The sequence below is a fragment of the Sus scrofa genome, chromosome 1 (genome assembly GCF_000003025.6).
Source record: "Sus scrofa isolate TJ Tabasco breed Duroc chromosome 1, Sscrofa11.1, whole genome shotgun sequence".
NCBI lineage: Eukaryota > Metazoa > Chordata > Mammalia > Artiodactyla > Suidae > Sus > Sus scrofa.
This window is the reverse complement of record NC_010443.5, coordinates 86624460-86647704: the sequence shown is the minus strand read 5'-3', so window position 1 is coordinate 86647704 and position 23245 is coordinate 86624460. Positions and strand designations below refer to the sequence as shown.

Genomic DNA, 23245 nt, shown 5'->3' with positions numbered 1-23245 from the left:
TCTAGGTGGAAAAGAAAAGGCCATAACCAGAAACAAAAAAATTACAAATGACAAGATTCACTATTAAAGTCATAAATATGGTAAAGGTAGGAAATCATCTACACACAAATATGCTCCCAAAATCAGAAACCATGAAAAGAAGAGGGTACAAACAGAGGACCCTGGAGATGCAATTAAGAGACCAACAATTTAAAACAATGAGATATAGAGAGACTCCTATATCAAAACTTCAGGGTAACTGCAAACCAAAAATCTACAATAGATACACACACATGCTGCAGTGCCCCTATTTAAGAAAAAGCAGCAAGAAGGATCTCAATAACTGCGTGGTTAAACTAATTAGAAAAAGAATAACAAACTGAGCCTAAAGTTGGTAGAAGAAGAAAATAATAAAGATTAGAGCAGAAATGAATGAAGTAGAGAACAGGAAAACAGTAGTAATGATTAATCAAACTAAGGCTTGGTTCTTTGAAAAGATAAAATTGACAAGCCTTTAGCTAGACTAACCAAGGGAAAAAAGAGAGAGGGTGCAAATCAACAAATGATATGAATAAAAGAAAACATTACAACTTACACCAGACATACAAATCTCCTAAAAGGCTACTACGAACAACTATATACCAATAAACCAGACAACCTAGAAAATGTACAGATTCTTAGAAACAAACTAACAAGACTGGTAGTTCTAATTTTAGTTTTGTGAGAAACCTCCATATTATTTTCCACAGTGGCAGCACCAATCTACATTCCCACCAATAGTGTACAAGAATTCTCTTTTCTCGACAGCATTTGTTATTTGTGTTCTTTTACATGACAGCCATTTTGATGGTGTGTGGTGACATCTCATCACGGTTTTGTTTCTCTAACGATTAGTGATGCTCAGCATGTGCCATGTTTTCATGTGCCTATTGGCCACGTGCATTTCTTTGGAAAAATGTCTATCCAGTTCTTTTGTCCATGTTTTAATCAGGTTGCTTTTTTTTTTTTTTTCATATTGAGTTCTATGAGCTGTTTCTATAGGTTGGATATTAACTCCTTATTGGTCATATCATTTGAAAACACATTCTCCCATTCAGTAGGTTGTCTTTTCGTTTTTCTGATTGTTTCTTTGGCTGTGCAAAAGCTTTTAAGTATAATTAGATCCCACTGGCTATTTTTGCTTTTATTACTCCTTTGCTTCAGGAGACAGGTCCAAAAAAATACTGCTACGATTAACGTCAAAGAATGTTCTGCCTGTGTCTTCTTCTAAGAATTTTATAGTACTTCGGTCTTATATTTAGGTCTTCAGTACGTTTTTAGGGTTTTTTAATATAGTAGTAGAGAATGTTCTAATTTCATTCTATTACATGTAGCTATCCAGTTTTCCCAGCATCACTTACTGAAAAGACTGTCCTTTCTCCATTGTATATTCTTGCCTCCTTCCTTATAGATTATTGACCATAAGTTTGTAGGTTTATTTCTGGGCCCTCTATTCTGTTCCACTGATGTATGCATCTGTTTCTGTACCAGCACCATACTGTTTTGGTAACTGTAGCTTTGTGACATAAAGGCAAAACTTCCATATGACCACCATAAGACCCAGCAAGTCTACTCCTGGGTATATATGAAGAAAAAAACAAGAACACTAACTCTAAAAGACTACAGGCACCCCAATGTTCACAGCAGTATTTACAACTGCGAAGACAGGAAAGCAATCTAAGCGTCCATCAATAAATGGCTAAATGAAGATGTGTTTTATACCTATACCATGGCATACTACTCAGACATTAAAAAAAATGAAATATTGCCATTTGCAGCCATGTGGGTGGACTTGGAAGGCATTATGCTAAGCAATACAAGTCAAAGACAAAGACAAATACTCTATGTATCACTTTTATGTGAAATCTAAAAAATACAGCAAACTAATGAATATAACAAAAAAAGCATACTCACAGATATAGAAAACATGTACCTTCTTGAATTATAGTTTTATCTGGGATATATGCCCACGGTGGGACTGCTGAATCATATGGTAGTTCTATATTTAGTTTTCTGAGGAAACTCCATACATTTTCCATAGTGGTTGTACCAATTTACTTTCCCATCAACAGTGTAGGAAGGTACCCTTTCCTCCACATCCTCTTCAGTATGTTATTTGTATTTGATACATAATAGTCTGTACTTTCTAATTCCCTACTCCTATATTGTTCCTTATCTCTACCAGTAACCACTAGGTTGTTTTCTTTTTTTTTTAAGTATAGTTGATTTATAATGTTGTGCCAATTTCTGCTGCACAGCATAGTGACCCAGTCTCTCCCTCTCTCTCTCTCCACACACACACACACACACACACACACACACACACACATATATTCTTTTTCTCATACTATCTTCCATCATTTTCTACCCCAAGAGATTGGACATAATTCCCTGTGCTGTACAGTAGGACCTCATTGCTTATCCATTCTAAAAGTAATAGTTTGCATCTACCAACCCCAAACCCTGCCCATCCCATTCCCTCCCCTTACTTAGTCATCTTTGATTTCTTTCATCATTGTTTCCTGACTTCAAGAGGTACTACAAAGCTATAGTAATTAAAATAGTATGGTAGCGACATAAAAACGAGGTCAGTTGTATAGTACTGAGAACCCAGAAATAAACCCAAGTATATATGGGCAAATCTAATATTTGAGGGAGTTCTCATTGTGGTTCAGCAGGTTAAGAACCCAATATAGTATCCATGAGGATACAGCTTCAATTCCTGGTCTCCCTCAGTGGGTTAAGGATCCAGTGTTGCTGTGGCTGTGGCATAGACTGGCAGCTACAGCTCCAATTCTACCCTTAGCCCCAGGAACTTCCATATGCTGCAGGTGCAGCCTTAAAAAAAAACAAACCAGGAGTTCCTGTCATGGTGCAGCAGAAACGAATCCGACTAGGAACGATGAGGTTTTGGATTCAATCCCTGGCCTCGCTCAGGGGGTTAAGGATCTGGCATTGCCATGAACCGTGGTATAGGTCGCAAATGTGGCTTGGACCTGGCATTACTATGACTCTGGTGTAGGCCAGCAGCAACAGCTCCAATTAGACCCCTAGCCAGGGAACCTCCATATGCAGCAGGTGTGGCCCTAAAAAGACAAAAGATGGAAAAAAATCTAATATTTGACAAGGAAGTCAAGAATACTCAGTGGGAAAAACACAGTCTCTCCAACAAATGCAAAAATAATTGAACATTCACATATAAAAGAATGAAACTAAATCCCCTATCTTAAGCCACTCACAAAAATTAACTCAAAACAGATTAAAGACTTAAATGTAAGACAAAACCATTAAAGCCTTAGAAGAAAACATTGGAAATAAGCCCCCTGATATGGGTCTTGTTAAAATTTTTAGTTCATATTGGAGTACAGTTTGATTTACAATGCTATGTTAGTTTCAGGTATACAGCAAAATGATTCAGTTATACATACACATACATCATTTTTCGGATTCTTTTCCACATAAATTATTATAGAACATTGAGTAGAGTTCCCTGAACTATACAGTAGGTCCTTGTTGATTATATATTTGATATACAGTACTGTGTATAACTTAATCTCAAACTCCTAACTTATCCCTCCCCCCACCCACTTTTGCTCTTTGGTAACCATAAGTTTGTTTACTAAGTCTGTGAATCTGTGTTTGTAAATAAGTTCATTTGTATCATTTTTTATTAGATTCCACATTAAGTGATATCACATGATATTTGTCTTTTTCTGTGTGGCTTCACTTAGTATGATAATCTCCAGGTCCATCCATGTTGCTGTAAATGGCATTATTTCATTCATTTTTATGGATGAATAATATTCCACTGTATATGTACCACATCTTCTTTATCCATTCCTCTGTCGATGAACATCTGGGTAGCTTACATGTCTTGGCTATTGTAAACGTGCTGCAATAAACACTGGGGTACATATATCTTTTCAAATTATGGTTTTCTTTGAGTAGATGCCTAGGAGTGGGATTGCAGGATCATAAAGCAGCTCTATTTTGAGTTTTTAAAGGAACCTCCATACTGTTCTCCAAATTGGCTGTACCAGTGTTGGAGGGTCCCCTTTTCTCCACACCCTCTGTAGCATTTATCATTTGTAGACTTTTTGATGATGGCCATTTTGACCAGTATGAAGTGATATACCTTGTTGTAGTTTTGAATTGCATTTCTCTAATAATTAGTGATACTGAACATCTTTTCATGTGCTTTTTGGCCATCTGTATGTCTTTGGAGAAATGTCTATTTAGATCTTCTGCCCACATTTTGATTGAGTTGTTCATTTTTGATAATGACCTGTATGAGCTGTTTGTGTATTTTGGAGATTAATCCCTTGTCAGTCACACTATTTGTAAATTTATTTTCTCCCTTTCAGTGGGTTGTCTTTTTATTTTATGTTTCCTTTTTTTCACCATAGTTTTTGAAGTCCTAGCCAAGGCAATCAGAGCAGAAAAAGAAATCCAAGTTGGAGAAGAAGTAAAACTGTCACTGCTTGCAGATGACATGATACTACACACAGAAAATCCTAAAGATGCTACCAGAAAACTACTAGAGCTCATCAATGAACTTGGTAAACCTGCAGAATATAAAATTAATACACAGAAATCTGTTGCATTTCTATACACTAACAATGAAAGATCAGGAAGAGAAGGAAACAATCCCATTTATCACCACATCAAAAATAATAAAAATACCTAGGAATAAACCTATCTAATGAGGCAAAAGACTTGTACTCTGAAAACTGTAAGATGCTGATGAAAGAAAATGAACACAAAAAGATATACAATGTTCTTGGATTGGAAGAATCAATATTGTCAAAATGACTAAACTACCCAAGGCAATCTACAGATTCAATGCAATTGCCATCAAATTACCAACAGCATTTTTCACAAAATTAGAATAAAACATTTTTACATTCACATGGAAACACAAAAGATCCCAAATAGCTAAAGCAATCTTGAGAAAGAGGAATCTTGAGAGCTGAAGGAACCTGAGTCCCTGAATTCAGACTATACTACAAAGCTAGAGTCATCAAAACAGTATGGTACTGGCACAAAAACTGAAACACAGCTCAATTGAACAGGAGAGAAAGCCCAGAAATAAACCCATGCACAGATGGTCAATTAATCTGACAAAAGAGGAAAGAATACACAATGCAAAAAACACAGTCTCTTCAATAAGTGGTTCTGGGAAAACTTGATATGCATCTGGGCAATGATTTTTTTGAATATGACACCTAAAACACAAGCAAAATGACACTACATTAAACTAAAAAGCTTCTGCACAGCAAAGGCAAGAATCAACAAATGAAAAGACAACCTGTGAAATGGAAAAAACATATTTGCAAACAATGTATCTAGTAAGTGGTTAATATCCAAAATATATTTTTAAAAAAAATCATTCTACTCAACAGCAAAAAAACAAATAATCCAAATTTTAAAATATAAAAACGTCCTGAATAGACATTTTTCCAAAAGAAAATATATGAAAGGCCAACAGGTACATGAAAAGATGCTCAACACCACTATTTATTAGATAAATGCAATCAAAATCACAATGAAGTATTCCCAACATCAGAGTAGGACAAGAACACAGCTGTCTCCTGCTTTGACCTCCACTGCTCTGTCCTAATAGCTTCATTTTTAAAGAAACATAGTAGGTAGGTGAGGCAAAGGCAGGCCATCTGGATGTGGGTTTCTAGAGGGTGAGATGGCAGAAAAACATTAAGAGCAAAGACCCAGCCACAAGACTAAGGTATGACATAGAAAGATTCAGGAAAAGGAATCTACCTGACCAATATTAGCCAGCTCAATTCTCATTGTGAATAATCTAAGAAGAGTTAGAGAAGATAAGCTGTAGCAACCTTTACCTCTGAAAGTGATTTACACTATTTTTTATCAACAAGAAACAAATACCTACTTGAGGGTAGCACTAAGGCCAAGGGAATTTGAATACCAATCTCTTACAAGAAAAACCATAAAGGAAACATTGATTCAAACTTTATTTTGTAGCTCTATGATACTATGATACTCAGGCTACTCAAATCCATCCCACAAATCTTCAGAAATTTCTTTTTTTTTTTTTTTTTTTTTTTGCTTTTTAGGGCTGCACCTGCAGCATGTGGAGGTTCCCAGGCTAGGGGTCCAATCGGAGCTGCAGCTGCCAGCCTATGCCACAGTCACAGCAACTCAGGATCTGAGCTACGTCCATAACCTACACCACAACTCACGGCAACACCAGACCCTTAACCCACTGTGTGAGGCCAGGGATCGAACCCACATCCTCACGGATACTAGTTGGATTCATTTCCACAGCACCACAATGGGAACTCCCATAAATTTCTAAAAAGGGAGAGAAAGTCTTGTTAACAGTTTCATTACATTTTTCTGACAAGGTAATTCACTCTGTGCCAATTTAATGTTAAAATACACTTGGATTTTTAATGTATTAAATGTGTAGCCTAGCTTATTGGAGTACTTTTAATAATCATGTACATGCTATTACATTTATGATCTTTTAATAAAACTTAATAGATAATTCCCCATTTTAGTGATTTAGGATTCTTATGCTAGTTAACAATTCACAGTATTTGCTTTATGACAGATTGTCGGTCATATCTATGACTAATCTGCTATTGCATCCTTAGATCAGGAATGCAACCCCAACTGTCTTTCTTATGCGAGATGGGACAGAATTGATGCCTTACCTTCAGCCCTACTGGAGGCCAGTTCCAGGACTAGTAAGCAATGGTGCAGTTTGGCAGTCATTAATAGAAACTGCAAACTGCAGAATCACTAATGAAGTCATTAACAAAGAACCACTTATATTAAATCAGGTCCTGGAGACACTTTTGGGAGTTTGCAAGGTCAGAAGTGTTTTATCAGACAATATTATTTGCTGTTTTCACTTTTTTTCATGAGTGTATGTTGGAGTTTTCCAAAGGCTATATGTAACATTATGATGTTACATAATGAGACATGTCAACATTTGCAAAATGTATCTAACGCAATGAAGAAACATTTCCCAAATGATGAATATTTTCCATATGACTAATGCATGGTATTACAAAATCATTCATGGGTAAAACATTCATTTGAAGAAGACTGATGGATTTTATGTGATAGAGTACAAAAAGTTCTTTCATAAACCTTTGAGAACACTGCTTTTAAGTTTTAATGTAGTATCAAAGAATATGCAGTTATCTGAAAAGTTTTTAAATATTCCTCCATTTTCCTTTTTTTTTTTTTCATTTCTTTGTCTTTTAGGGCCACACCCGTGGCATATGGAGGTTCCCAGGCTAGGGGTCCAATCGGAGCTATAGCCACTGGCCTACACCACAGCCACAGCTCGGTGGGATCTGAGCCACATCTATGACCTACACCACAGCTCACGGCAACTCCGGATCCTTAACCCACTGAGTGAGGCCAGAGATGCTGGCCTCATGGATGTCCTCATGGATGCTAGTTAGGTTCATTAACTGCTGAGCCATGATGGGAACTGCCAAATATTCCTCCATTTTCTAACTCCTATCAACCCATAACATCTTGCAACAAACAGAATGCAAAAGCAGCTATGAGGACACAGCTGTCCTCTATTAAGCCTGACACTGAAGAAAATGCAAATATATGATTACCACTCTTATCCTAATTTACTTTGAGCTCAGAAAATGGTTATTTTTCATTAAAAGATTTTATGATACCATGCAGTGAGTTGTTTACTATTAATTTTATTTATTTATTTTTATTTTTTATTTTTTGTCTTTTTGCCATTTCTTGGGCCGCTCCCACGGTATATGGAGGTTCCCAGGCTAGGGATCGAATCAGAGCTGTAGCCACTGGCCTACGCCAGAGCCACAGCAACACAAGATCCGAGCCGTGTCTGCAACCTACACCACAGCTCATGGCAATGCCGGATCCTTAACCCACTGAGCAAGGGCAGGGATAGAACTCGCAACCTCATGGTTCCTAGTCAGATTCGTTAACCACTGAACCACGACAGGAACTCCTATTATTAATTTTAAATACAGCAGTATATTTAAATGTTATTTCATTTCTAATGTGGTAAATAGCAATAGTTAGACCCAAATACACAAAAGCTCCTGTGGGGGGGGGAGATGTGCAATAATTTTTAAGAGTACAAAAGGGTCTTAAAAGCCAAAACTTTTGAGAACCACTGCATTATATAACTAAAAATGTTTTTCTGCTAAAAATATTGGCACAACTTTAACAGTTTGTGACAGTTTTTACAGTTTCTTGAAGCTTTATTTAAATATTAATAATGTATAAACTACTAATATTAAAATAAATATACTTAAGTGAGGCTGATACCTTGACAGGACCTTACTTAATAAACGTATTGAAGTAAAAGCCAAAACGAAAGTATAAAGCCAACCATAAATTACGAAATCAACACGTAGTCTGATTTAGCTATTTGCCCTCCATACAGAGCTCGACAAGTTTAACACGTCAAGCAGCTCTCCATTCCTGGTACACACCTAGGATCCGGCAGACCACACTGTGCAAGGCTGGCCAAAAACAACTGACACAGACCACTGTCCCCAGTCATGCGTGTGGTTGTCTCTTTAATTATGTTAACCATGTTAACCACCATCTCTTCAACCATGTTAACCTCTGAGGTCTTAAATTAGTGAGACTGTACTCAGTCACTTCCACCAATGAACAAAATGAGCCTATATCCAACTTACAGAGAGGGTGCAAAGGGAAGTTTTTCACAGTTGACCTATTTGGAGGTAAACTTGAGCCCCCCTCAACTAAGAAAAGAAATTCACAAGAGGAATAAGAAATTGTGGCCTGAGAGTTCCCATCATGGATTAGTGGTTAACAAACCTGACTAGTATCCATGAGGACACGGGTTTAATCCCTGGCCTCATTCATGGGTTAAGGACAGCATTGCTGTGAGCTATGGTATAAATCACAGACATGGCTCGGATCTGGAGTTGCTATGACTGTGGTGTAGACTGGCAACTACATCTCTGACTGGACCCCTAGCCTGGGAACATCCATGTGCTGCAACTGCGGCTCTAAAAAGACCAAAAAAGGAAAATGTGGCCTGAGTCCTGAAATGAGGCTACCTCTAAACAAATACACCAAGCTGCCTGTCACAAGTTCCAGTTTAAGGACATACTCTTAAAACAAAATGCTACACCAAACAACAAAACAAACAAACAAACAAAAAGCAGCACACAGCCATTCTTAGGGAAGAACTGCACAGAACTTAGAAATAGCACTACTAGGAATTTACTGAAATTGCAAGGGCTATTCAGGACTTTCTAGATTTTAGTTAATTTGCCACAATTGAGGTCCTAGCTTGCTCCCTTACCCTTACAATCAGTGGTACCGAGTCTGAAGAAAAATGATTAACCTAGTATTGAATGAAGGAAAATTTGACAAACTGAAGCATGTAAACTAAAGCTAAATTTTACACTAAATTAAGAAAATTAATAAAATTTCAAAGTCTGGATTGATGACTGAGATTATGAAAGATATAATTATACACAAGAGGACAAAAACTTTAGGAAGTATGACAAGGTAAGCTAAAAAGTAGAAAATAATCACCTTCAGGTGGGTTGCATGGGCTCCTCCACTCAGAAGAGAGTTAGTACAGGTATGACAGCTGATGTGAGATTGATTTAGGAGAAGCAGGTTCATAATAATGATTACATGTTGACTCCAATATCATTTCAATCACAATAGAAACAAAGCAGTTTAGGAGTCCCACTGTGGCTCAGCGGTCATGAAACCCAACTAGCATCCATGAGGACATGGGTTCCATCCCTGGCCTCGTTTAGCGGGTTAAGGATCCTGTGCTGCCGCAAGCTGCAGTGTAGGTTGCAGATGTGGCTAAGATCCCCAGTTGCTGTGGCTATGGCGTAGACCAGGAGCTGCAGCTCCAATTCATTTCTGAGCCTGGGAACTTCCATATGCTCCAGGTACAGCCCTAAAAAAGACAAAAAAAAAAAAAAAATCAAATATTCAACATAATAAAGATATCAATTCTCCACAAACTGATCCATGTTTGATGCAATTCCTATCAAAATCTCAAGAAGGGGTTGGCAAACAGAGACAAGCTTATTCTAAAGTCTACGTAGAAAGAGAGAGAACCTGAAGTAGCTAAAAATTTTAAAACAAAGCATAACATGAGAGGACTTACTCTACCATAATCATATATGTAGCGTTCCCTACAGAGCCTACAATGAAGAGAGTGTGGTACTGGCAGAGGGACAGACACATACATCAGCAGAACAGACTAAAGAATCCAGAAATAAACCCATTACAATGTGTCCAACTGATTCTTTCTTTTTTTTTTTTTTTTTTTTGTCTTTTTGTCATTTTAGGGTCATGCCCGCAGCATATGGAGGTTCCCAGCCTAGGGGTCTAATCGGAGCTGTAGCTGCTGGCCTACGCCAGAGTCACAGCAATGCCAGATCCTTAACCCACTAAGCGAGGACAGGGATTGAATCCACAACCTCGTGGTTCCTAGTTGGATTCATTTCCACTGCGCCACGACGGGAACTCCATGCCCAACCAATTCTTAACAAAGGTGCCAAATTCAATGAAGGAAGAATAGCCTTTCAATGAAGGGTGCTAGAACAACTGGGCACCACAAATGGGTAGGAAAAAAATAAATGAACCTCGACCTAAACCTCACAACTTATACAAAAATTAGCTCAGAATGAATCATGGACTTTAAAGTAAAACATAAAGCTATAAAACTTCTGAATAAAAATATACTAGAAAATCATTGAGGCTACTGGCAAAAGGTGACAGGGATAGGGAAAAATTCTTAGACTTGACCCAAAAAGCCACAATCCATAAAAGAAAAATGTGATAAACTGGATCACATCAAAATTTAAAACCTTCCTTCTGAAAGACCCTGTGAAGAGGATGAAATGACAAGCTACAGACTGGGAGAAGATATTTGCAAACCACACATCTGCAAAAGAACCAGTATCTAGTACAGATAAAGAACTATCAGGAGTTCCCACTGTAGGGCAGTGGGTTAGGAATTCTACTGCAGTGGCTATGGTTGCTACAGAAGTGTGGGTTTGATTCCCAGCCCAGCACAACAGGTTAAAGGATCTGGCATTGCTGCAGCTGCAGTACAGGTCACAGCTGCAGCTCAGATCCAGTCCCTTGCCCAGGAACTTCCACATGCTTGTGGGACAGCCATAAAATTAAAACTAAAAAAACTATCAAAAAATCAACAGTGGAAGCACAAGAATCCAATTAGAAATACAGGCAAAAAACATGAACAAAATTAATAGGATCTTCTGATGACAAATAAGCATATAAAAAGATGTTCAACATCATCAGCCATTGGAATAATGCAAGTTAAAACCAGGAGACAGCGCTACCTACATACTATGGCTAAATTATGGCTAAAATTTTTTAAAGTGATAACACCAAATTCTGGCAAGGATGTGGAGAAAGTGGATCACTTATACATTGCTGGTAAAAATGTAAAATGGTAGTGCTATTTTATAAAAGAGAATGGCACTTTCTTACAAAACCAAACATGTACTTATCACACAGTCCATCAAGCACACTTTCCCACATATAGCCCAGAGAAATGAAAAATTATGTTCACACAAAAACCTATACATGAGTGGTCACAGCAGCTTTATTAGTTTATAACTAAAAGCTGGAAACAACCCAAATGTCCTTCAATGGGATATACCGTAACACTCTGTTGTATATCCATGCCATGGAATACTACTTGGAAATTTTAAAAGAGGAACAAACTATTGATATATGCAACAACTTGGATAGAGCTCAAGGAAAAAAAAAAAAAAAAGAAATCTGCTAATCTCAAAAGGTTAAACACTGTATAATTTCATTTACATTATATCATTAAAAAAACAAAATTATAGAAATGGTGAACAGATCAGTAGACGCCACAGGTCAAGAAGCTGGGGGAGGCAGAAGGTACTGTGCCTATAAAAGTTGGTGACACAAAGGATCCCTCTAATAGAACTGTTCTACATCCAGACTACAGCGATGGTCACATAACCTACCCACGTGATGAAACTGCATGGAACTAAATGCATGCACGTGCGCGCGCGCGCGCACACACACACACACACACACACACACACACACACACACACAGAGTCCATGTAAACCTGGTAAAATCTGAATAAGGTTGATGCGTTCTATCAGTGCATCACTACCAATTTCTTGATTATAACTGTATATTATAGCTAAGCAGTTATGTACCCCCTGGGGAAACTAAATGAAGGTTATATGAGATCTCTCTATATGATTTTCTTACAACTCCATGTCAATCTATAACTCCAAAAGTTTTAAATTTCCTTAAATCAGTAAGAAAATAAGTAGGAATACAATTTAGCATTTCAAAGACTTATTATCACAGAGGACTGATTTTCATGCTCTGGAGGGGGCAAGACATATAATTTCACCCCATCTACAACTCAGAATCCACAGACTTACTCCATTTTTCCTCTCTCCTTTCTTTCTCCTCCTTCTCTACCACTCCATCAATTCCATTTATAACTGGTTAGAAGAGAACTGCAGTGTGTGTGTGTTTGTGCTCACATGTTTCCATGCACTCTCTAGTTTCATACAAACACGGACAGAGGTATGGAAGTTTCTTAATAATACTTATTAATTCGCATTTTATGCTCATGGTCTCTAATTTTAAAATCCATTAAGTGGTATATTTTATATTTCACTTTAAAAATAATGGAAATGTCAGCTCTTTATGACAACAGCTGTTTTCATCCCCTACCCCCGATCTCACTAGGTGAGTGGCCCTTAAAAAAACTTTTCATATGTTTGCTCTTGCAGTTTGAGTTGATCAGTGGTGGAACCTATCCAACAAAGTTATCTTCTATGCATTGAAACAAGATAATGATTGCTAATTTTGGAAAATAAGCTAGGGTACCCTGGGCATATAGCATTGTATATTGAGCATGGTATGTTACACAGAGACTAAAAAGTACTATAACTTAACATGTACTAAAAACACCTAACACAATGCAGAAGGCTAATTTATCTGCAGTTCTGACTTTCCTTAGTCAGAGAGCTCTGATAGCAGGCTTTATTCCTATACTTTTTCTCTACCTTTGTTTTCCAAGCTACTTTGTCACTCCTAAGTTCTGACTCAGGGCTTCTGTTTGGTATATACAGAGAGAGAGAGCGTGCACATGCGTGCACACATGCCATGTATTAGTGGACATGTAATTCCATGGATCTTAGCCATTTAGAGGAAATATACTATCTGATTTGTGAGATACATTATATATATGTGTGTGTGTGTGTGTGTGTGTGTGTATGGTATTTTCAGACTATTAACTCAACATCGAACTATTAACTAAATCTCTCACATCAGTTTTCATGTGGGAGGAGGGTGGAGGGAACTGGCAGAGGCATACCCTGTTCCAAAATATATCTTTCACAAATGTTCAAAGAAATATAGAAACTATTGTTCACGTGGTATTTCTTACACAATGGGTCCCAAATGTCAGTTTTATATGCTAAAGCTATTATAGTATCATTTTCAATTTTAGAGAAACAATCACATAATCAAATACTATATTTTCCCCAAATGGCTAGGATCCACAGAATTAAACATCCATTAATATGTGGCCCAATAATGTATACAGTCTTTTACACCTTGCTCTTAAGGATACAACCCTAAATTTTTCCTAACCTCTGAGAAAAATAATATTAAAAAGTTAGTTTTCATTTCCAAGTAAATGCTGAACTTCAAAAGCAGTCTTAAAAGAGCACATTAAATGCTCAATGAAAAACAACGCAAAACAGCACAATTAGACACTGCAGAAATTTTACCTTAATTCTTCTCTCGGTGTCATCTAATTTTAACTCTGCTGAGACAAGTTTCTTTGCTAAATCATCTCGTTCAGGTAGGTGTCTAGCCTCAGAGATCTTTTTCAATTTCTGTAAGGAAAATTTTGTCCTAAATAGTTCATCTTCTGTATCTTTCACCCTTTTTTCGGTTGCCCGTTCTTTCTCTTGAGATTTTCTTAAGCGTTCTTTGAGTGCTGTAATCTCATTGTTATGACGAGCAATAAGTTGTGATATTTCATTTTCGGTATCTTCAAACTTATTCAGGGCTTTCTCCTGCCTGTACTGAAGCCTTTTCAAAGCTTTATTTTCTTTTAGTAGCTCAGCTAACTTGACCTGGAGTTCAGTTACTTCATTCTGCAATTCATTGATTTTTAGCAGTCTTGCAGAAAGAACCCGTTTTGTAACAAGATCAGTATCTTTCCGAAGTGACTCCCTATTGAGGCTCTGGGAGCGAAATCCCACTTGGACTCCCTTTCTGTGTGGCGGACCCTTAGGGCTTGGTTTCCTAGGGACTAAAAAAGAAACAGTAATAAGGTAAAGTAGAAGCTGCACCAGATGCAGTATTATTTACTTATCCTAACACAAGTGGATCCATAATATTCTTTAAGTCATTTTGTTTCCTTAAAAAATGATTTTTACAATATTTAGTTAAATATCAGGTTTTACTTAGAGCACCTAATACAATGTTTTTAAGAAAGGTCTGAAATCTTTTAAGAAACTTCAAGAATTATATTCTGATCCATCAAAATAATATCCCAATAGTTTATAGGGGATTACTTTACATTGCTTTAAAAGATGGAGATATTAGGCTTTACCATTTTTAACTTTATAGATAAGATGGCAAGCCAGAATTCAAATAGACACACTGTCAGCACTAGCATGGTGCCTGATAAACACTGGACAAAACACTGTAATACTCAAGTCGTTTGTGCCAAGATATTTGGGATCATTATTTGAAATGTGGAAATGTATGTTTTTTAAAAAAAATTAATTAGAAATCTTTATTTGGGGAAAGAGGATGACAATACGACAGCAAGAAGATTTGGGACTCAGATTTATACTTAATAAATCCTTGGGCAATTCAACCAAACCTTTTCCAGGTCTATTTCCCCCCCCCCCTTATAGAATGAGGATATCATTTCACAGTGAGGATTAACTGAAGTATGCATGTAAGATAGAAGATTCTCCACAAATATTCTCTGTCAGTAATAAAAATTTAATCCCATGTATCAGTGATTGAAAATGGAAAACACTTCAGCAGTACAGATGTGATTGTAAATGCTTTCCCAGGGCTTGCTTTTGTGTGATAGTCGAATCAAAAACTTCTTCATGGAGTTCCCGTCGTGGCGTGGTGGTTAATGAATCCGACTAGGAACCATGAGGTTGCGGGTTCAATCCCTGGCCTTGCTCAGTGGGTTAAGGATCCGGCGTTGCCATGAGCTGTGTTGTAGGTCGCAGACGCGGCTCGGATCCCGCGCTGCTGTGGCTTTGGTGCAGGCTGGTGGCTCTGGTGCAGGCGAGTGGCTACAGCTCTGATTAGACCCCTAGCCTGGGAACCTCCATATGCCACGGGAGTGGCCCTAGAAAAGGCAAAAAAAGGCCAAAAAAAGCCAAAAAAAAACCACCAAAAACAAAAAATCTTCATAATTTAAGAAAAAGATAAACAAAAAAACTACATCCTAAAAAATATAAACATATGAAATCTTATTAACTCACATTTCACAAAAATTTAGAATGTTACTATTTTTACTAAAAGTCCACTAAACTTAGCCCTTCATATACAGAACACCTGCCCTTTAAAAGAGGCATCTGGAAATCTGCCACAGTTGAGAATTAACCAACTTTAATCTCCAAGGTGACTGCATTTTTTCAAGAAGGAAATGCATTCCAGTGGGGGGAGGGGATGGAGAAAAAGTAGAAAACCCCAAAACCCAACGTTTCCCTACCCATCTCACCAGATAGTGGACATCTTGATTTGATTAGGTAAACAAGCAAAAGATAACAAGTAATACTACAAGTAATACTTACAACCTAACATTATAAAGTTTTATTAAAGAGATGGAAGTTTTAGAGAAAGTATATTGAAGGTATACTGATTTGGGATTCCAGCTCTATAAATGCCTGAATACATGAAAGGAGGTAGTAATAAAAAGAAATGAGGGAAAACCTACTGGTGACTTCTAAAGTACGCTATCCAGAGATCCCATCGTGGCTCAATAAAAACAAATCTGACTAGCATCCATGAGGACGAAGGTTCCACCCTGGCCTCGTTCAGTGGGTTAAGGATCTGGCATTGCTGAGAACTGTGGTGTAGGTCACAGACTCGGCTCAAATCTGGGGTTGCTCTGGTGGTGGCACAAGTTAGCAGCTACAGTTCCAATTCCACCCCTAGCCTGGGAACTTCCATATGCTGTGGGTGCTGCCCTAAAAAGACAAAAGACAGAAAAAGAAACAAACAAACAAACTACACTATCCAATATAGTAGTCAGTTGTCAGATGTGGCTATTGAGAAATGTGAAATGGTGGTGGTCCAAGCGAGATACCCACAACTGTGAAATTCACACCAGAGTTCAAAGGCTTAGTTCAAAAAAAAAGAGAAGGCTGAGTATTCCACACACTATGTTTTATATTAACTATATTTAGAAATGATAATATCTTGGATATGCTGGGTTAAATAAAATACATTATTAAAATTAATTCCACCTGTTTTTCTTTTTAAATGTGGCAATATAAATTATATGTGTAGCTTGTATTTGTGACTTGCATTTACATTGGAGACAACTGCTTCAATTTTAAATTGGAGCCTCATCATTTCGATTTTCTTTCTTTTCCAAAATACTGGGTTAAAAGAGTTTTAGTATCTATATGCTACTATAGAATATGTACTCATCTCTTGGAGTGACAAACTTTATACATTAAAAGACTGTACATATGGATTTTCATTAAGCATTCCAAATCTCTGGCTTTTATGTACAAAACTGTATTGCTCAACAGACAAGACTTCATATAAATGGAAACTTAATTAGAAAAGTCAAAAGCCTAGATATATGAATTAGGGTAAAATTTTTCCACTAATATTTTATTCAACTATTTAGCCAGACAGAAAGGGCTTCCACAACCAACTTCTGACATCCTAAATATCTGACCATTTATTTGTAGCATATTCTACTTACGTCTACAAAGTATACTTGACCAGAACTCAAAAATGTTTCTCAGCTTTCATCTACCTCTTGCCTTTTCATTTTTAGAAACATTAAGATGAAGTACAGGGCTAATAAGAGTAAAAATGAAGATGACTGTTGTGTTTATCATTCTTTATCCTCTCCTTGTTAAGTCACCATCAAAAAAGTGAGCAAATATTGCTTTTTTCCTTCCTTGAGGTGTTAAAATTACAATGACTCCATTTAAAAAACATGTAACAAAGATAAACTATGCATCTACCAAAAATTCAATATGCTTATATTACTGATAAAACAAGAAATAGAACAAGTATGTAACATGTAATATACAAACATGTATAACCTAAATTATTAAATTTTATTATATATATAAAACTTCTGATAGAGCACAGACTTTATTTTTTAAAATAATAAAATGTGCTGAAAATTTTAAAGGAAGAATATGTTGTCAAACACAAAATTCCACAAATTCAAGTGTTCAGGATCCTTTTTTAATTACATTTGTTCTTTTCCTTAGTTTAGACTACACTGGAAATTGCAACTTAAAGCAAAAGAAATTTACTTAATGTTTAAGGAAAGTTATCAGTATGGTCCTGTTGAGTGATCTAAAAATTACCACAGAGATTTTAATTCACAAGACAATGCAAAGCAGACAACTGAAATTTTTCTGGGCTATGCTAGCTAAAACTATTTCTCACAGCTTTCTCTCAATTATCTTCTTAAATAAGATAAGGCATAAAAAGTTCTGGCTCCTTAATTGGATAGCCTCCTAGAATGCTTCTGGGTAAGGAGAGAAAAATTAAAGTATTCCCGCCAATATTCCCAAGGTATGTAAATGATTTTGTGGATTTCTAAGGTTTAACCCTAAGGTCTGTTTGTTCTTAATTATACAACAAAAGTTTAATATCACATCATGTTCTCAACAACAAATCAAAATAAGAAAATTGCATGGAGACAGATTTGGAGGAAGAGACCAAGAAATCTGTAGCACTGCCCTTGCAAAAAAAGAAAAAAAGAAAAAGCACCTAATTGTTAAAAGCCTCGACATCCCTGGGAAGCTAGATCAGGGGTCCAATCAGAGGGTTGCTTTCTAAAGGAACACACATTGTTTGCAGATTTTAAAAAAGCAAGTATTACTTTTCAAAGTAAAAATTCATAAAGGGAAATTTAATCATATCCCTGCATCAATCTTTTCAATTACTTAACTATTCCTTCCAACAGAAACTGTCAGTATATTAATAGGATTCCAGGCATTTCATGCCTCGCCCCCATTTTCCTGTTTCACTCCCAACTTTACCACTCTCCACTATGCAATCCAATCATTCTAAGCAACTGCTGTTATAGCTGTGCTGCATTTATTAATGTATACTATAAAACCTCATTTAACTTACTTTTCTATGATAATAAGCCTTAGATATTTTGTTATTAAGTACACCAGGGTTTTACTGACCAGGGATTTATTAAGATGAAGAAGAGGAGTTCCCGTTGTGGCGCAGTGGTTAACGAATCCGACTAGGAACCATGAGGTTGCGGGTTCGGTCCCTGCCCTTGCTCAGTGGGTTAGCGATCCGGCGTTGCCGTGAGCTGTGGTGTAGGTTGCAGACGCGGCTCGGATCCCGCGTTGCTGTGGCTCTGGCGTAGGCCAGTGGCTACAGCTCAGATTCGACCCCTAGCCTGGGAACCTCCATATGCCGCGGGAGCGGCCCAAGAAATAGCAACAACAGCAACAACAACAACAATAACAACAACAACAACAAAAAAAGACAAAAAAAAAAAAAAAAAAAAAAAAAAGATGAAGAAGAGATTTCTAGAACATTACCTGGTCAAATATGTATTGATACCTAGCTCCAGACTAGTAACATTTTAATTTAAAAAAAAGTTTCTAATTATTTATGTTGTTTTCATGATAACACAGTTTAACAACAACAACAACAAAAAAAAAACACACTGGTGGTCTCAAGTCCCAAACTACATTTCTAGGTTGAATTTGAACTTCTGCAGTAGGTAGGCAGAAGTAATTTTACTCAATCTATAAAAATGCCCCTTAACCACTTTACATCAATGCCTTTCACTACTTTTTAGAAATGAAGATAAAGATACAAATGTTTTTGTGATTTTTTTTTTTTTTTTTGGCCTTTACAGTACCTCACAAACCCCAAGACAATCATTTATTTAGGAACAGGAGAAAACAAAATTAGTTATGGTTCTTTCTTCTATGTATAGCATGACTTTGAAAATAACAAAGGATACTTAATACACAATACCGTAAGCAACATTTATATATATTTATAAAAATACATCCTTTTCTAAACACAAATCAGCCCATTTCCATGCACAGCATTATATGTATTAATAGAAGAGCATCATTCATACGAGTTTTCCTCAAGCACTCAAAATGAATATGCTAGGTCTAGAGACTATTTTAAAGGATGCTTACCTTGATGATGCACTTGGCTATCTGAAATTTGTTTTTTAGAATTTTTGCCCTTAATACTTGTAGGTGAGGAAGGGTGAACCAGCGATGACCGTCTGGAGGACCGTGGCGTACCTCCAAAGTCAGATGAGCAGTCAGAGTAACAGTGTCTGCCTGCCTTACTTTCTCGATCAGTATCTGGACTTCCTTCTCTTTCCCCCATGGCTTTGAAAAATGGTCTCTATTCACATAACTTCACAGATTCTTTTCTTCAGAAAAATCCAAACCTGAAGACCATTTCTTAGAGTCTTCAGATCCTGGGGATTATATTCATGTCTGTGCAATTTGCTTTCTCTGTGTCTCTGAAGTCCGCAATCCACAGCGCGACTAGAAGAAATACTTTTTCTGCTATAATTAAGGAAGGGGAGGGAAACTCATCATATTTCACGAAGTGGATTTTTACAGCTAATTACAATGAAAGATACTAAAAGCAAAACAATATACTGCTTGTAATTTTTAAAAGGGGCTATAATTTAATTCATCTATATTTTCACACAGTTATTCACAGTATTTGGAGCAAAGGCAGACTGTTATAGACTAGACAGAGAAGATGTAAAGTACCTGACATACAACTCTCTGAATAAATGTTAAGTGAATTTGACTCCTTTCAATCTTAAGATTTATAAATGCCAGAGTTCCCGTCATGGCTCAGTGGTTAATGAATCCGACTAGGAACCATGAGGTTGCAGGTTCAACCCCTGGCCTTGCTCAGTGGGTTAAGGATCCAGCATTGCCATGAGCTGTGGTGTAGGTCGCAGAGGCGGCTCGGATCCCGAGCTGCTGTGACTCTGGCATATACCGGCAGCTGTAGCTCTGATTAGACCCCTTGCCTGGGAACCTCCATATACCGCGGGAGCAGGACTAGAAAAGGCAAAAAATAAATAAATAAATATTTATAAATGCTGATTTTAAAGGTGAAGAATGATCAAATCACCAGTTTCTTTTTTTTTTCTTTTTTTGGTGGTGTGGGGATATCAAAGAAATCAACAAAGTCTGTTAACAAAGAAAAACATCTAAGATTGCATAAAAATGTAAAACTAAAACATGTTAAAAATTAATTAGGAGTTCCCGTCATGGTGCAATGCAGCAGAAACTAATCCAGCTAGGAACCATGAGGTTTCGGGCCTCATTCAGTGGGTTAAGGATCCGGTGTTGTCGTGAGCTGTGGTGTAAGTGGCAGACACAGCTTCGATCTGGCATTGCTGTGGCTGTGGTGTAGGCTGGCATCTGTAGCTCTGATCAGATCCCTAGCCTGGGAACCTACATATGCCGCAGATGCAGCCCTAAAAAAGACAAAAAAAAAAAAAAAAAAAAAAAAAAAAAAAAACACTTAAATTAGGAGTTCTCTTTGGGCGCAATAGTTTAAGGATCCAGCATTGTCACTGTAGCAGTGTGGGTTGCTGCTGTGGCGCAGGTTCAATCCCTGGCCCAGGAACTTCCACATGCCATAGGCAGGAGTTCCCAATGTGGCACTATGGGATTGGTTGCATCTTGGGAGTGCTGGGACACAGGTTTGATACCCAGCCCGTCACAGTGCGTTAAGCTTAGGTCAGGACTATAGGACTTTATAGTCCATATGTGGCAGGGCAGCAAAAAAAAAAAAAAAAGCGGGGGGGATAAATGGGCAAATACCATGTTAAGACCCATAGCAAGCAATACAAACAATAGGCACATAAAAATTTTCAACCTCAGATACCATTTTTAAACCTATCAAACTATAAAAGATTTCTCAAAGTAACATTCAGTGCTTCTAAAATTATCAAGAAAAAACTGGAAGAAAGTGCTTCTAAAATTATCAAGAAAAAACTGGAAGAAAGTTGGCAAAATGCATTAAATCTTTAATCATGCCTTAATCTTTGATTCGATAATTCCATTCCTGGATACTATGAAAATTACCTTAAAAATAGGGGGAAAGTTATGCACAAATGTTTAATGCAGTACAATTAAAAAAACAACAAAATGGAAGGAATCTAAAGGTCAAACTATTGCAAAATAATTAAGAAGCTAAGAAAAGTATTGTAAAAATCCATACAGCATAATATGCAGCTGTTAGAAATGTTTACAAAAAGTTTGTGTTAACAAGGAAGATGTTTACATTACTATGGTAAAGAAAAATCCAAGCTGGTGTATACAATATGATCTCAACTATACACAGTCATTGAAAAATACTGAAAATACTGAGTATTCTTTTTAAATGAAATCAAGAACTGAAAACAACTACAAACCAAGGTATACATATGGACCAAAATTATGTCTGGGCAACATCAATTTTTAGGTAGGCAACATCAATTTTAGATAATTTTATCTGTCTCTTAACAGTTTTATTTTCTAAAAGTAAAAAAGTAATTATAAAATTACTTTTTTGTGTGTGTATCTTTTGTCCTTTTTTTTAGGGCCACACCCATGGCATGTGGAGGTTCCCAGGCTAGGGACCTAATCAGAGCTGCTGGCCTACACCAGAGCCACAGCAACGCCAGATCCGAGCCGCATCTGTGACCCATGCCATAGCTCACGGCAACACTGGATCCTCAACCCACTGAGTGAGGCCAGGGATCCAACCCACAACCTCATGGTTCCCAGTCGGATTCGTTTCCGCTGCGCCATGACGGAAACTCCTATAAAATTACTTTTATAATTAGAGTAGTTTTTAATATTTAGAAGAAACAAGAACCCCATTGATGAAATTAGTGTTAAAAGTATATTGGTTTTAGTAACAGATGAAAAAAGACACATGCTCAAGGCAGTGCTACTATGATTCACTGCAGCACTGTTGTCATGGTAAATGACTAGTGCCACCAAAACGACCATCTATAGAGACCAGGCTCCATACAGGGTAAAGCCCTACACAGTGAAGTACAGCATCACCAAGTTATTAGAGGAATGAGGACAATCTATAAATATTCTCTGCAGTCTAGAGTGACCCCCAGGATATATTAAGAAAAGGAAAAGGGAGAAAAGCATGTATTTTATGCTCCCATTTATCAAAGAAGGAGGGTTATACATTTGTATACATAAGTTTTATGTTTTTTAAAGTAGAAGAATAAACAAACAGTGAAAAAAAAAGTGGGTTCCCTAGGGCAGGGCTGTCCAACAGAACTTTCAGCAACAAAGGAAAAGTTCCAAAATCTGTTCAGTATGATAGCTACCTGCATGTAGCTACTGAGCACTTGAAATGTGGCCAGTGTGAGGAAAAAATTAATTATTCTGAATTTTAATTAATTTAAATATTAAAAGCCACATGTCCTGGTGGTGAGCTGTACAATATAGCTATAGAGGAAAGGAAGAAGCAGATTTAGGGACATGGAGTTAGACTTCTTTATAATTTCTGAAGACACACTTTGGAAACTGTGATTTTTAGATATTAGATTTTTAAAAAGCATTTCCTATAAATCAAAAGAAAATGCAACAAATAAATCTAACTATATATACGGTTGGTGGCAAAACCACACAGATTAACCAGTTCAAACAACTTTAAAACACAATCCCATAGTCCCCTGGTAGCCTAGTGGTTAAGGATTCAGCATTGTTACTGCTGTGGCTCAGGTTTGACCCCTGGTCCAGGAACTTCTGCAAGCCACAGGTGCAGCCAACAAAAAAGAAAAAAGGAAAGGAAAAAAAAAAGGAAAACAAAAAACACAGTCCCTAGTAAGATACATCCTACTAACAAAAAGTACAAAATTTCTCTTAACACTGTTTTCTGTAATTGCCTTGTTGGCATTGTTATTCTCAGACTAGT

The 23245-nt window shown here is 37.0% G+C and overlaps 1 protein-coding gene across 2 annotated transcripts in view; it reads right to left on the bottom strand.

Moving 5' to 3' along the window:
- Positions 1 to 23245, bottom strand: part of LCA5 (LCA5, lebercilin) — an 88107-nt gene that overhangs the window by 37369 nt on the left and 27493 nt on the right. For both annotated transcript variants that reach the window (XM_003121398.6, XM_021092140.1), the window contains exons 2-3: positions 19474 to 19857; positions 13840 to 14369 (exon numbers count right to left, since the gene is read on the bottom strand). In XM_003121398.6, the coding sequence (XP_003121446.3) occupies positions 13840 to 14369; positions 19474 to 19672 (729 nt within the window). In that variant the 5' untranslated portion in view covers positions 19673 to 19857. The remainder of the gene's footprint in view (positions 1 to 13839; positions 14370 to 19473; positions 19858 to 23245) is intronic.